Source organism: Microcaecilia unicolor, chromosome 1 (assembly GCF_901765095.1).
Source record: "Microcaecilia unicolor chromosome 1, aMicUni1.1, whole genome shotgun sequence".
Taxonomy (NCBI): Eukaryota; Metazoa; Chordata; class Amphibia; order Gymnophiona; family Siphonopidae; genus Microcaecilia; species Microcaecilia unicolor.
The window spans coordinates 566,409,880-566,426,467 of record NC_044031.1 but is presented as its reverse complement, the minus strand read 5'-3'; the positions used below and the strand labels follow the sequence as shown (position 1 = coordinate 566,426,467).

At 40.5% G+C, this 16,588-nt stretch overlaps 1 protein-coding gene across 1 annotated transcript in view; it reads left to right on the top strand.

Annotated features, from left to right (window-relative positions):
* The window catches only part of CSMD3 (CUB and Sushi multiple domains 3), a 2,043,988-nt gene that overhangs the window by 1,394,246 nt on the left and 633,154 nt on the right, over positions 1-16,588 (top strand). The window contains exon 32 of the mRNA XM_030189879.1: positions 780-896. Coding sequence (XP_030045739.1) covers positions 780-896 — 117 coding nt within the window. The remainder of the gene's footprint in view (positions 1-779; positions 897-16,588) is intronic.

Below are 16,588 nucleotides of genomic sequence, written 5' to 3'. Positions count from 1 at the left end.
ATTATTGAACCCCTTTCTGGACACCTCCTCTCTTCTCGTGTCCTGGCAGAGTTATAAGCAAACAAAGACCCTGTAATCTTTGCAACACTAATCTTTTTTATCTTCTAAACCACACCCCAGAGATCACTCAAATCCAGAAACATTTTCCTCTGCAACTTTTCTTATAAACACACATCCTTGGACTGGATCTTTGTCCACCCATAAGCTCATTCACTCCGCCCAGTAATTCTGGAAAATTCTTGCATAAGCAAAAATACAAATAAATAAACAAATACCATTAATAACACGCCATTATTTGTGGTGATGTTATAGAGAAATCATAGACATATGTAGACTGAAATAAAACATGTGTTACATAATCTCCAAGACAGTATACGAATAGCAATTTTGACCGGAGAGAAACTGGATTGCTTGAGGACTGACATACATTTATTGTACCACTGGAAGAATAATTAAAATATATTAAAGTACATGGGCTTTCAAGATTGCATAGATCAAATATGAAGAAGGTACATGTGATCCGAAAAGCTATTGGACAATTGCATCTAATAATTAGTCTCAGTTTAAGATATCACAGCCCATAAAGAATTTGTTTAAACCTTTCATATGATTCATTAGAAGTTTGGAAAAAATGGCAGCATGATTATAGTGAAGATGCAAAATAATTGATAAAATGTAATATAAGTTCTCTGGATGTCTATTTTTTTCTATTCAGAAATTATTTTTTTTAAATTGTACATATTATAATACAATATATTTGTTTTGTTTTTTTCACCTAGCTCCTTGTGGCAGTCGTTCTACAGGATCTGAAGGCACAGTTCTGTCACCAAACTATCCCAAAAACTATAGTGTTGGACATAACTGTGTTTACTCTATTGCAGTTCCAAAAGAGTTTGGTGAGTATAAAACTTTATATTCAAACTACTGAATAGCAATATTTTATGCAGGTTATTTTATAATTGTTATTATTTATCAAGGAACCTATTTACTAAGTGTAGTGAGGGTTTGCTCTTACTGTGAGTTAAGAACCAAAATTAATGCATGTTAGTTACAAATCTTCCATGTTAACTGTTGGGGGCATTCCCAGCATTTTAACGTTTAGTTAACACAGAGAAAAGTTCTTTAATGTGCATTAAAGGGTGAATTCTATAAATGACACTAAAGGGTAGGCATCAAAATATTGGGCACAAAGCCAGTTTTCTATAACAGCAGAATTGTGCACCGACCCCTTGATTCTTTATATTGCATTTTGATTTCTATGGGGAAATCAAAGCGTATTCCATAACAATGCACATAACCTAATTGGTTAACAAGCCAATCAGTTCTGATAATTGCCAACTAAAAATCAATTATTGATACTAGTTAGCATTAATTCGAATTTACACACAGACTGCCTAGGTGTATTCTATAATATGCTGGGTGCAAATTCTAAGTTGCACAGTTGAAAGGTTGCTATGGGTGTGGAATTGGCGGTTCATTGACATTTCTAACATGTATATGCGTTGTTATAGAATACACCCGGTCTGCACCTAATTTAGATGCCGGCATTTAAACCAGGTTGAAATTTAGGCTTATTCTGTAAAGTATACCTAAATTGAGGCATACTTTATAGAATGCGCTTAGAGGAATTTCATATCAGCACCAAATTTTTAGGAGCAATATATAGAATCTAGTCCCAAACCTGTTATAGAACACTAGTATAAGTCTTCCATTAAGAGTGACCACTTATACCATGTTGGTGGCTGGCATAAATGCTGGCACCTAAATCAGCAGTTGGGTGCGTAACTAGTAACATAGTAGATGACGGCAGATAAAGACCTGTACAATCCATCCAGTCTGCCCAACGAGATAAACTCATTACATATGATACTTTATATGTATACTTGACCTTGATTTGTACTTGCCCTTTTCAGTGCACAGACCGTAGAAGTCTGCCCATCACTGGCTTTGCTTCCCACTTACTGGTGCTGCCACCCAATCTCTGCTAAGCTTTAGTGAATCAATTCCTTCTAAACAGAATTCATTTTCTATAAAGTATGTGCAGCAATAATCTGAACACCCCTGACACCCCCATGCCCCTCCTATATTAACACCCCATTTGCAGTTGCACAAGAGAGAAGTTAAGCACTCACAGGCAGATGATCAAAAGCAAACGCTGGCGCTAAAGGCTGTTAGTGCCATCTAGCGCCGGCGTTTGCTACCACCCCATGATTAGAGCCCTCGAGCGCGTGAAACAGTCGTCTTTCTCATAGAAACATCCAATTTTGGACGTCCTTGACTGCCCATTGCAGAAACGTCCAAAATTTGGACGTCCTCAACTGCCCCGTCACAGAACCGTCCAAATTTTGAACGTCCTCAACTGCCTTCGCTGGCAGGTTTGCTGTAGGGGGGAATGGGGACAGGGCTCACCTAATGATCTGCAAACCCTATTGCCAGCTCGGAGCTGGCGTAGGGTTTGTCGCGGCCAGCGACACAATCTTTGGTGTGCTGGTCGCTGATCATTGGGGATGAATGTGTTAAGCGCTGATTAGCATGCATTTGCAAGCTACTTGCGCTAAGAGCCCTCGAGCGTGTTGTTTCACGCACTCGAGGGCTCGCATGATGGGGTGGAAGCAAATGCCGGTGCTAGTATGGCGCTAACAGTCTCTAGCGCCGGCCTTTGCTTTAGATCATCTGCCTGTCAGTCTACAGAATAGGGGTATAAGTCAGTTATGTGCTCAATTTCTAATTAGTGCAAATTAATGCCTGTCAATGACAATTATTGGTACTTATCTCCAATTTAGTGCCAATAAGCTAATTATGTTACACGTGTAACTGATCCTATTCTATAACTGGGTGTGCATTTGTGTACCCAACGTTAGGTACCATTTGGAGACTTTGGGTGCAACTGAATGCCAGATAATACATTGCAGCTTGTTATACCTAGTTATATCAGTTGCACCATGTTATAAGTTAACTATAATGTACATTTGCAATTCATTCCCTACCTCTTCTGTGTTAGGCTGCTAGTGTGTGAATTAATGTGCCTTAACTGTTAAGATGCAACATCTGTGAATTGTGTAAGCTGTGAAATTCCCTTTGTGATGAACTGCATTTGTGATTGCTTGCACTAATACCAGTAGGGACTAGTGGGAGTGAAATCCCAGCTGGAGTAAAGTAGACCTGCCATGAAGCAGCCCACATAGCTGAAACATTGGCTTTGTTCAGCGTGGGGCATAAGTAATTCAAGTTATGTACCTTTGTGTCTCATGAGATTCTTTATATGGCATTTGCAATGAAAATTCATGATTCTGGACTTCCATAAATTATTATTGAACTTTTATTTCTTTACATTTATTCAATGTTCAGTTATGAATTGTGTTAAACCAATTCATTTTTATGATCAAGGATGGAAAGAAGTATTTACTTTATTGAGTGCTGTTGCATTAAAAAGTGAAACAACTGAGGTCTTTACTTTAACAATTTGTAGCTGTGTTTAAGAAAGAGCTTGTTGATATTTATTGATTTTGAAGCATTATTTTTGTTCATTGTTATTTTACTGCTTCTCTTACTGTAATTGGACTAGAGAGTTGCAGGGGGATAGAAATGTCACCAGTCCCTACTGGAATCCATCCCGCCCCTGCCCACCCACTTGAATCTCCTCCATCCCTGCCCATCCCCACAAGTAATCTCCTCCACCCCCACCTGTCCCCTGTGTTAAAATAACCCAACTTTTGTAAAACAACCCAACTTAACATTAGCCCATGTTGATAACTTTCCCTCTTATTGCTTATGGGAATTTCAATGCTATCAACCATATCCATTAATTTCTTTAGTGCTATTATAATTGCCATGGCACAAGGAAAGGCTTGCCTGGCACTACAGCTCCGCAGATACCCTGCAGGATCCCCACGGGAGTCCCGTGGACCTGGAGGGGATCCCTGTAGGAGTCCCATGGGAACCGTGGGATTCTCGCTAACCCTGTTCCCATGCAGCTCTCTAAATTGGACTTCATTCATTTTAAATGACATGGGACTTGACAACAATGTTGTTCATATCATTTTTAGTGGAAATAAGAGGGAAAAAATCCCTAAAACGTTTTTTAGCATGTCATTAATAGCACAGTAGAGCACACTATTGCTCAAGAGGCACAGTATTGAAGAATAGTATGCACTATTTTACATTAATGCATAGAGAGGTGTGGTAGCCATGTTAGTCCACTTTTAAAGGTAATCAATAGAAATAAAACAAAATAAAACATGGAAAAGAAAATAAGATGATACCTTTTTTATTGGACATAACTTAATACATTTCTTGATTAGCTTTCGAAGGTTGCCCTTCTTCGTCAGATTGGAAATAAGCAAATGTTGGTAGATGACAGTATATATAAGTGAAACAGAAAAGCATTTCAGTGACAGTCTAACAGGATGGGGGTGGATAGGTAAGAGACAGGAAGAGTAGGGTGGATGAGGGACAGGGAGATATGCATGGAGATAGGAGGGTGACAAAACAGTACAATTTTATGGTTTATAATGGGCTAGAAAACCCAGATCTTTGTTAAGTCCTGTCTGGTGGGTGTCAAAATATTTAATCACTCTGACTTCAAAGGTCTTACGTTCCTGTATTGTTTTAAAATGCATGAAATAGAGCACACTTATGAGCAACAGACAGCAGAATTTGAACAATAGTGTGCACTGGCAAACATTGCCCTTGAAATACACACACCTAGTCAGAATATTGACCTGAGTATAATCATTGTGCTGATAATTTGTCTTACACTTACAAGGAAAACAAGAAAATAGCACCTCTTGCAAGCAATTCAGGTATTAATATCAGAAGTTTTGATTTATGAACTATTATCTCTTTATAAACATTTATATATGTTCACTATGCAATTTAGGAAAATAACTTAAACATGCAATCATGAACAGATTTTACAAAGTTTCTACAGTAAAAATGGCCTTAGTATGTGGGAGAAACTCTCATAAGGATTCACCAAGACCCACGCTGAGGATAGTGCAGGCCATGTTTTAGCATTGCTTAATAAAAGGGCCCCTTATTACATTCACTTAACCACCTTTTGATAATACATCAAAGCAGTATATAATCACAAATTCAAAAATTACGTGCATAAAATAGTTTAAAAGAATTAGATCTACAGAGACTGATGTGATAGCAGTTGCATGCTGCCTTTAGCCCAGCACATTACTGAAGGCCTGCTCCAAGAAACAATTTTTCAAATCTTGTTTGAATTTTCAGTTGATCTTTTTGTTCTCAAGTATCGGGGTAGCATGTTTTCTAGGACTGGCGGATAATAAGAGAACACCTATTGTTGCATATCCTTGTACTGAATTTGAGGGAGCAGGAATAACAAGCAGGCCGTCACTTTGGCCAGATTCTAGAAATGGCGCCAAAAATTAGGCGCTGGGAAAATTCCACGCTCAGTGCTATTATATAAAGGGCGCTCTGTGACGAACAACCTTTATTGAATAGCGCTTAAAGCAGATTTCTGTGCCCAGTTGTGGGCGAGAGGACTTATACCTACTGAAACTTGGTATAAATCCTGGAACGCAAGTTGGGAATGGATTTCTGTTATTCTATAACACTGCGCCTATATCTTGTGAATGACCCTAACCTGCTCCTGCCCCTCCCATGGCAATACCTCTTTTTGAGTTGCCTACAATCCAACAGCCATCCGTTGTTATAGAATAGTGCGCAGTAAGATCCATGCACAAATCATAATTAGTGCCAAGTGCTTGTTAACTCATAATTAAATAAATTGGAGCACATTGATTAAATATTTTGCATGTGAATCGGGGATCCACGCTAAATTTTGGGCACCCAAATTTGAGCAGCCTTTATAGAATCCATGGGTTATGGAGCAGAGATTCTGAGAAGGTTTGTAGGGTATTAGTAAACCAGTTAGATATTCAGAGTTCTTCCCATAAAGAATCTGTGTGCAAGCAGAAAAAAATTAAATTGTATCCTATATGACATAGGAATCCACTAGTCTACTCCTGAAACCTGCTTATTGCACTAATAGGAATGGTCATCATATCTGAAGCTGTCATACAGCCTGTCACTGTCAAGATTTCTTACATCTTTAGCAAGATACAGCCTCCAAAACTGAACACAATACTTCAGGTGGGGCCTCACAAACAACTTGAACAGGGGCATCAACAGCTCATTTCTTCTGCTTGTTTTACCTTGTTCTATACAACCTACCATCCTTATGGCTACAGCCACCACCTTGTTACACTGTTTCGTGACCTTCAGATCCTCAACTATCACTCCAAGGTCCTTCTCCCTGTCTGTGCATATCAGCCTCTCATTGCCTAACACAGACGTCTCCCTTGGATTTCCATTCCATAAGTGCAACTCTGCACTTCTTTGCATTGAATTTTAATTGTCAAACATTTAGACCATTCTAACTTTTGCAGATCCTTTTTCATGTTTTCCACTTCCTCCTGGTTGTCCTGTCTGTTACAAATCTTGGTATCATCTGCAAAAAGGCAAATCTTGCCTTCTAACCCTTTGGCAATGTCAGTCACAAATATATTGAACAGAATCAGCCCCAACACCAATCCTTGAGGCACTGCACTAATCACATTTCCTTCCTCCCAGTGAATTCCATTAACCACCACTCTACTACTACTTCCACTACTTAACATTTCTAAAGCGCTACTAGGGTTACGCAGCGCTGTACAATTTAACATAAAAGGACAGGCCCTGCTCAAAGAGCTTACAATCTAAAGGACAAGTGAGTAGTCAATTCGATAGGGGCAGTCAAATTGGGGCAGTCTGGATATCCTGAAGGTAAGAGTTAGGTGCCTATGGCAGCATTGAAGAGGTGGGCATTAAGCAGAGACTTGAAGATGGGCAGGGAGGGGGCTTGACGTAAGGGCTCAGGAAGGTTGTTCCAGGCATAGGGTGAGGCGAGGCAGAATGGGCGGAGCCTGGAGTTGGCAGTGGTGGAGAAGGGTACTGAGAGGAGGGATTTGTCCTGTGAACGGAGGTTTCGGGTGGGAACATAAGGGGAGATGAGGGTAGAGAGGTAGTGAGGGGCAGCAGATTGAGTACATTTGTAGGTAAGAAGGAGAAGCTTGAACTGAATGCGGTATCGGATTGGAAGCCAGTGAAGTGACCTGAGAAGAGGGGTGATATGAGTATATCGGTTCTGGCGGAATATAAGACGTGCAGCAGAGTTCTGAACAGATTGAAGGGGGGATAGATGGCTAAGTGGGAGTCCAGAGAGGAGTAAGTTGCCAAGGCGAGAGGTAATGAGAGCATGGACGAGAGTTCGGGTGGTGTGTTCAGAGAGGAAAGGGCGAATTTTGCTGATGTTGAAGAGGAAGAAGCGGCAGGTCTTGGCTAATTGCTGGATGTGTACCGAGAAGGAGAGGGAGGAGTCAAAGATGACTCCGAGGTTGCGGGCAGATGAGACGGGGAGGATGAGGGTGTTATCAACTGAGATAGAAAGTGGAGGAAGAGGAGAAGTGGGTTTTGGTGGAAAGACGATGAGCTCAGTCTTGGACATGTTCAGTTTCAGGTGGCGGTTGGACATCCATGTAGCAATGTCGGTTAAGCAGGCCGATACCTTTGCCTGGGTCTCCGCGGTGATGTCTGGTGTGGAGAGATACAGCTGGGTGTTGTCCGCATAGAGATGATACTAGAAGCCATGAGATGAGATGAGGGAGCCCAGGGAAGAGGTGTAGATTGAGAAGAGAAGGGGTCCAAGGACATATCCCTGGGGACATCTATCTGTCAACCAGTTTCTAATCCAGTTCACCACTTTGGATCCTAACTTCAGCCTGTCATTTGTTCAAGAGCCTCCTATGAGGAACCGTGTCAAAGGCTTTGCTGAAATCTACGTAGATTACATCTAGTGAATGTCCTCAATCTAGTTCTCTGGTCATCCAGTCAAAGAATTCAATCAGATTTGTTTGACATGATTTACCAAAATAGTGAGGAAAAACCAAGTGAGGATACCAAAAAACACTTCGTGGTATCCTCACTTGGTTTTTCCTCACTTTTTTGTTTCATATCTCATGGTATCGTGAGGGTTTTTACCTCCATTTTTTGTATAATTACCTTTGGTAAAACCATGCTGTCTCAGATCTTGCAACCTATTGGATTCCAGGAAGTTCCTTCAGCATTGCATCCATTATCTTTCCAATAACCAAAGTGAGGCTTACCGGCCTGTAGTTTCCATCTTCTTCTCTGTCACCACTTTTGTGAAGAGGGACCACATCCACTCTTCTCCAGTCCCATGGAACCTCCCCCGTCTCCAAGTATTCATTAAACAAATCTTTACGAGAATTTGCCATAAACTCTCTTAGTTCCCTCAGTATCCAGGGATGGATCCCATCTGGTCCCATGGCTTTGTCCACCTTTAAATTTTCAAGTTGTTCATAAACACTTTCTTCCATGAACAATGCTATATCCACTCCATTCTCTTATGTACTTTTGCCAATCATTTGTGGTCCTTCTCCCAGATTTTCTTCTGTGAACACAGAACAAGTATTTATTTAGCATGTTTGCTTTTTCCTCATCATCATCCACTTAGCGGATCACAGGATATTTCAGTCTCACAATTCCATTTTTAGTCTTTCTCCTTTCACTAATATACCTGAAAAACTTCTTTTCACCCCTCTTTACATTTCTAGCCATTTGCGCTTTCACCAGATATTTATCTCTGTCTTGGCTTCTTTCACGTTCATCTGGCATTGCTCTCTGTGTTCCTCTTCTTGAGTTTTCCGGTATTTCATGAACACCAACTCTTTAGCCTTTATTTTCTCATTCACTTGGTTGGAGAACCATATTGGTTTCCTTTTTCTCTGTTTTTTATTTGCTCTCCTTTCATAAAGGTTAGTAGCCATATATATAGCCCATTTCCACCTAGACCACTGCTTTTCTACTTATCGTATATCCTCCCAGCCCATCAGCCCTTTCTTCAGGAATTCTCCCATTTTACTAAAATCAGCATGTTTCAAATCCAGGACTTTGAATTCTGAGTGGCTGTTCTCTCCTTTAGCTGTTACATCAATCCAAACAGTTTTATGATCACTGCTTCCTAGGTGAGCACCCACTCAGACATTAGGCACATTTTCCCTATTTGTGAGCACCAGATCCAGTGTCACTCCCTCCCTCGTGGGTTCCATCACCATTTATCTGAGCAGAGCACTTTGAAAGGTGTCCACAATATCCCTCCTTCTTTCAGATTCTGCAGATGGAACTTTCCAATCTGAATCCGGCAGGTTGAAATTTACCAGCAACAGCACCTCTCTTTTCTTTCCTAACTTTTGGATATCTGTAACCAGATCTTTATCTAGTTCCTCCAGTTGTGCTGGAGCTCTGTAGACAACACCCATGTGACACCTAATGAAAACAAAGAGCCCCACAATTCACCCACACTGTAGCTCTTTAATAAGTTTGTCACGCACAACAGACTGAAGTTGATCCACTGCAGGGACATTCTGCAGTCTCGCACCAAAACAGGACTTTGATATGGAAGAATGAAACCGTTTATAAACCCACTCCATAACTATTGGACCACTTCCAAATTGGGATAACACTGCAACCATCGGCATAATGCCTCCAAATTCTTAGGTGAAGACATCTTTGCATTAAAAACTTGCTGAGCCTGGCAGACCCGAATATCCCCACTTGCCTCCGACCCACAGCACTGGAAACCTCACACTAGAACACTGTATGAGGGCACTGGCACTGGCTGAATCCATGGGGGAAGCAACATAAAACTCCATCACAGCATCCTGCTTTAAACTTGCACCCAGTCCCTACACGCAACCAAACAGGACTTCCCCAGGTGATGTTACAGTCCAAGAATAAATATCCCCGTGATGATCCTCTGAAGAGGAATCAGAGTACTCGAAAAGTCCCAAGAATCCAAGGACTTCCATACTTCCTTGGAATCCCCCACCAGAGCCTGACAGAGAAATTTTTCCACATCTGGCCCCTTTGCTACATGACGCAGTTGTGACAAAAAATTGCAGTTGCACAAGCACTTACTCAATGAGTGGAGGTTCCCTCTCTGCTCCCCGCTTGCCAGCTGCTAAGTCCCTGACCTTTCCGAACTGAGGCATACCCCTCACACCCTAAAGACACCAACCCCCAGCACAAGGTCACCCCACTCACTGCAACTCTCACACAAAGATGAATCAGAACAATTCCACTCCCAGCAGCTGGACACAACTCCACTCAGACAGGATCTCCACCAGAAGGCCAGAAATCCTCTACATCAGCAAAATGAGAAACACTAGAACCAGAGAGCCCTGCATCTCCATCCCCACACCTGGACTGCCCCTTACCACACCCCCGCATTACAGCTTTCTTCCCCTGTCCATTCTCTCACCCCATTGCTAGTCTAGTAGCCCCCTTCTCTGCCCCAATACCCACCACCCAGCAGTACTCGAAGACTCCTTGCCTTTTCTTTTTCTCTCACCTTCCTGCTCCCTAATCACCTGCTTCCCAGCCACCTATTTACCCTTCCCAACTCAACCCCCACAAACCCCCATCCACTTTTCATAATGCCATGATCATGCCTACCCCCAAGAAAAGTCCACCACCCCCATGGCCCCTCCACAATCACCACAGTGAAATTCTGCCCTACCCCCATATCAACTCCATCCTCCTACTTTAACAAGGCACTGCCTCCAACTAAACACACCCTGTAACCCCAGCAGGGTGGGGAGGCCCATATTGAACACATTGCACAGGTATGATGCTCCACAACCTGCACACCACCACAGAATTCCGCCTTGCGCTGAAAACACAATAGGCCACAAAGTCATCTGCCCAGCATCCCCCCTCACATGAAGCTGACTGCTGAAGACCACTCTCAGCCAACATGCCCTGGGCCATTCACTGACTACTGGAGTGAAACACCACCCACTAGAAACAGAAGTGTGCTGGCTGCCCACAGATGCCCAACCCCCTACTGAAGTGACTGCTGTCAGTTCTCTCTCACGTGGACTCTGACTACATACCTGACACAGCGCTGGAAAAATTGATATTACAACCTCAACCTAACCTCCGACCTCCCCACTGCCTTCCCTTTTCCCAACAACCTTATTCCCACCAACTCCACCACTAATCTGCCTTTCCCATCCCGAACCCACCTCCCAATAGCACCTTCCAATCATCTAGCCTCCCCTCAACTACCTATCCAATGCCCACCCTAGCCAGCCCCTACCCTTGTCTCCATCACCTCCCCCCTCACCCCTTTTCCTTTTTCCTAGGTTCCAGGTAGCTCCCCCCATTGTTATCCCCCCACCCTTGGGTCACGCAGGGGGCTTCTATATATCCTATTTGAGCTGGCACTTTCAGCCTAGTATCAAAAATATATATTTCAATTACTGCAACAGTGAGCAGGATGGTGTTCACTTTCAATGGGCGAGGATCATAAAGTCCTGTAATACTTACATTAAAGAGTCTTTTCAGTGGTAAATTATTTAGTGAAAATGAAGGACATTGCTTCTGTGTATGTGCTGTGTGACTTTTAAGACTCATTGGCTTTTAATAAATAAAATCTCATTTTGCTTACCAAGCCTTATAAAAGTTTTTTCACATTCTTGTACGTTTTTCACATTACAGTGTCTAAAAAAATACAATTCAAAATGCATTAAATTATGATTTTATTTCAGTGATCTATACAATATATACAATGTGGAAGAACACTTATTAAAATATTCTAAAAGTGACAAAAAAAATAAAGTCTTGATTGCATAAGATTTCATACTTTTTGTCATAGCAAACCCATATTGACTCTGGTTCAAATGTTAATGTAATAAGGCTAATAATAAATGTCCAGCTACAATAATAGTACCAAGTCCAATGACAGTAGCTGAGCTGATTCAACCACTCCTAGATGACAAATCAAGCTATCTATTATATGAACTTGAAGCACATGTCATAAGTACATAAGTATTGTCATACTGAGAGAGACCAAAGGTCCATCAAGCCCAGCATCTTGTTTCCAACAATGGCCAATCCAGGTTACAAATACCTGGCAAGATCCCCGAAAAGTACAAAACATTTTATGCTGCTTATCCCAGAAATAAGCAGTGGAGTTTCCCCAAGTCCATTTTAATAATGGTCTATGGACTTTTCCTTTAGGAAGCCATCCATGGGGGAGGGGGAGGGCATACATGGGGGCAGAGCATAGGTGTGTCTCTAATAGTTGCCTGCCTTAGATTTTGAAAATTTGAATTCTGTAGCAGATGGTTTATGCTTGGAATATGACCCTTATGGAGTCTTTGGATCATATTGCCCCTACTAGGTATATTAAAGTTTCTAATACACTAGAATTTACTCCTTGGAAGAAAGTTGATGCTATTAAAACTTTGAAGAAAGAGTTACATTATATAGAAAGGTTGTGGAGGAGCACTACGGATTTGAATGTTTCTGAATCATGAAAAAATTGTTTAAATGAATATATTTCATTTATGATCAGGTTAAAAGTTTGTATTTTACCCCTTATTTGTCCTATTTGTCCTGATTAGATTGTAAGCTCTGTCGAGCAGGAACAGTGTCCTCATATTCAAGTGTACAGCGCTGCGTATGTCTAGTAGCACAATAGAAATGACAAATGGTATTCATAATAGTAGTGATGCTATGAATCATCTGCATAAGTTATTTCAGATTGTCCATTTTTTGACAGACTAAGAAATGCTGTTCTTCTGTTCATAATTTGACAGCTGGAATGTTTGGTGATTATTTTAGTGAGAAAATGCAAGCTGTTTTACATCAGGTACCAGTTCAATCAGGGCACTGAAGTTAGTGAAGATGTTTGGGATATTTTTCAGGAGGTCAATTCCTTAGCGTTGTTTGGTATTTAAACTTTTTTGAAGTCAACTCAGGCTATATATGTTCCTTGCTCCTCTTTGGTGTTGAAGGGTTTGGGAGAAAATATCACACCTGTTTTGAAGTGAGGTTGCAAATAGATCTATATCTGAGGGTTATTTGCCACTTTGCTTTCTTGTTCCTTTCTCCCTTATATGTTAGACAGTAAGATGATCTGAAGGTACTCCCAAAGAGCAGTGTAGTAAACCTTAATAAACTTGGAAACTTGGATGTATTAGGTGCCCTAAAGGGCATAGCTGTGACACTCTTGTTATCTGTTTTTGATGTTTTAAAGAAGGGATTGGATAATGATATTATGTATTGTATGGTATCACTGAGGTGTCAGTTAATGAGGTGTAGTAAGTCTTCAATAAACAATAAATAATAATCTGCTTATGATACTATTAATCATAGTGTTTTGCTTGACAGGTTGTATGACATTGGTTTAAGAGGATCTGTGTATGATTTTTTGTATCTTATATGTCAACATACTATGCAAGTAAGTTGGGAAGGTCTGGTACTTGATGTTTATGAAATACACAAGGGGGAACTGAAAGGTTATGCCTTGTTGTTTATGTCCCTGTCAATTTTGGAAATATACTGCTCCCATTAAAAGATCTGATTACTCATCTGAGTGTAGTATCTCAATATGTAAGCTCAGGTATCTAAGCTGGTGCAAGTTTATTTTTATCAACTGAAGGTCTTCTGTAAAATTAAGCCTTTCAAGTTACCAAAATATGACTTTCAGATAGTGATTCAAAGTTTATTTAGGCATGTCTCAAGCTTGACATAAAGCTCTTCAAGTTGTCCAATATTCTGAAGTCCATCTGATTGCTGGTTTGAATTCAGATCATGTTAATGTTTTAATGAAGGCCCTTTATTGGCTGCCTGTTTTTTTACAGGGTGCATTTTAAACTGTTGTTTGTTTGTTTTTAAGTTTGCATGAGCTAGTACCTGCTTATCTGTCTCAGGGATTGTGAATTTATAAGCCCAATAGATCTTTGGGATCTGAAAATTCACAACAACTTGTTGTGCCTTAATTGACTTGGCTGCATTACACTATTACTGTTGAAGCTACATTGTCTATTGTAGGGCCCAGTGGCGTGCAGAGACATTTATAGCAGGGGATTCAGTAGATGTGCAAAACATTAGTGCAATATGTACCCTTAACTAAAGTTAATGTATTCACTGTTTGTGTTGAACGATGTCACATTTTGGTCTCTTTTTGAGAGTCACTTATAACATTTGCCACTTCTTTTGATTTCTCTGTTGATTTGAATAAACTACAGTTTTGTATCACTATCACCTTTCTGAAATCAATCCTTCATAGTTATACACAAACTAGCAGATTCCATGAACAAGTACTTTGAGCAATACAGACTTTCTGTGACATTCTGAGGCTGAAGCAGAAAATGTTGTGTACCCACAAACAAGATGCAAAACCAGAGCAACAGACTCATGACTTCCAGAGTGCATGCAACAAAATAAAGTAAGCTTTGCCCTGTCACCCATTCCTTCTTCAGGTCATACTCAAATAGGAGTGACAGTAGACAATGTAAGGTTATTGTTGCCTTGGGCCAAACGGATGGCACATCTGCCTGAAACATCTATGAAAAACATCCATGAAAATGCCCTTAACATTGGAAACAGAACTAGTTAACAAGATCTCAAACATTGTGGCTTTGGCTCAAACTAAGGTACAGCTATCAGCAACGTGCATGGAAATTTCCTTAACACATGAAAACAAACCAATTAACAAGGTATCAAACACTGTGGCTTTGGACCAAATTGTATGAAAATGCTGTAAACATTTGAAACAGAACCAGTTAATAAGCTTTCAGTCAACAATGGCTTGGGCTGAATTGTGTGTAGAGCTAAGAGCTTTCTGGAAATGCCTATTTAAAATGAGACTCCATCCTCCTCTCCTTTTTTATAAAATGCTAATGACATCATTATAGAATTTCATATTTGACTTTAAAGTCAGGAGTAGCTCTTTTTTTAATTGTTTTGATAGAAGTGAAAGTCTTTCCTTTCTCGTTGTGTTCCTGCAATGGTTTTTAATTCTTTTTAAAGTAGAGAGAGATTTTTCCACTGTAGCCGTGGTGCTCAGGATTGTAAGAATCAGAGTGACACGTTTGCATCGTTCACTGAAGACAACAGAATCTAGCCCAGTGTTATCTCTTACCTCTCAGCCCCAGAGAAAACAGCAAGAGGGGCTCAGAGGCCGCAACGTATAACCTTTCAACACCAAAGATCCAGCAAGAGGAGCTTGGTGGCTCCAACAGATCATCTCTCACACCCAGAGAAAACAGCAGAGAGACTTGGCAGCCAGAATAAAATCTCTCGATCCCAAACCCCCCCCCCCTGCCCCCCCTAAAAAAAACAGCAACAATTTTTTTTTCTTACCAAATCTGCCCAGAGGCAGAGCCAAATCAGTAGTACTGCAGTCAGTGCTTAGTAGCTGAAGGCAGTTAGTTGGCAGACCAAGACACAAGGCAACAGCAGTAGGGCTCCACTCCAACAGAGCACCCCAAAGGCCACAGAGAAGGGAAGATGCAGCTGTCAAAAAGCTGTCCTGACATGCAGAGCTGAGTGGAGAATGACACTGCTGCTAAAAAATTCAGCAGTACTCATGGAGGAATTCATATGCACTGTTATGTAGAACAAATTACCATTGAAATTGTGGCTATTAAAGGATCTTGGTACCTTTAAGAAGCAACGTAAAGCATATATATTTGCCCAAGCATATTTTGGTATTGACTGGGTAATTGGAATGTGGTTATTAAAGGAACTGGACATTTTCAGGGAGTATTTTTAAGGTATATTTGTATGTGCAAGCATACGTTGGTATTGACAAAGTAATTCGTCTTTTTATTTGTTAATTTGTTTTGTTTTATTATTTTATGTGTGTTTATTATTACCCACCTAGTTAATAGGCAGGCTATAATGGAATAAATAAGTAAACAAACACACTTCCACAACTTCTCCACTGACCCTTCCAACAATTAGGCTTGCAAAGCCAGAGTATTGCCAGTGCTTTTCACCAGATACACACAAACATTGGTGCCTAAGATCACTTAGGAACCATTCAAACTCACCACCTCCATCATCTTGGAGGAAGTGGTAGTTTAACTATGCTGCCTCTCCCCTGGATGAATCCATGGGGCTTTCTAAAACTTCCCACATGCATACACACAATACTATCTGCCAACTTTGTAAACACATTAACTATAATTATATCTACAGTGTAACTGCTATTTCTGCAGATAAAACCTTCATGACTCTTCTAAGAAAAAAAAAGATATCAATATGAAATGAAGTCATATTTTTATTTATTTATTTGTTGCATTTGTACCCCACATTTTCCCACCTATTTGCAGGCTCAATGTGGCTTATATAGTACCGTCAGAGGCATTTGCCCAGTATGCATAATACAATATCATATTACATATGCATTGTTCTTATTATAATAAATATGGTTGATTCAGCCTGAGCTCCTGTTGTAAGAAGTCTCTTTTAGTAAGGTTCAGTGTGTAAGCACATTTTTTCATCAGAGGACACCTTTGCTCTCACACAATATATATCTTTCTCTGTGGGTATAATTCACCTTACAATTTGCTTATAAGCAGACATCTTATATCATTGTCCAAGGTTGCTGATGGATATGAAGTAATCTGTTTAATATTTTTATTTAGCTTATCCTATATAATTGCTTTTTTCCCATACCTGCATTAAATCCTTGAACTTA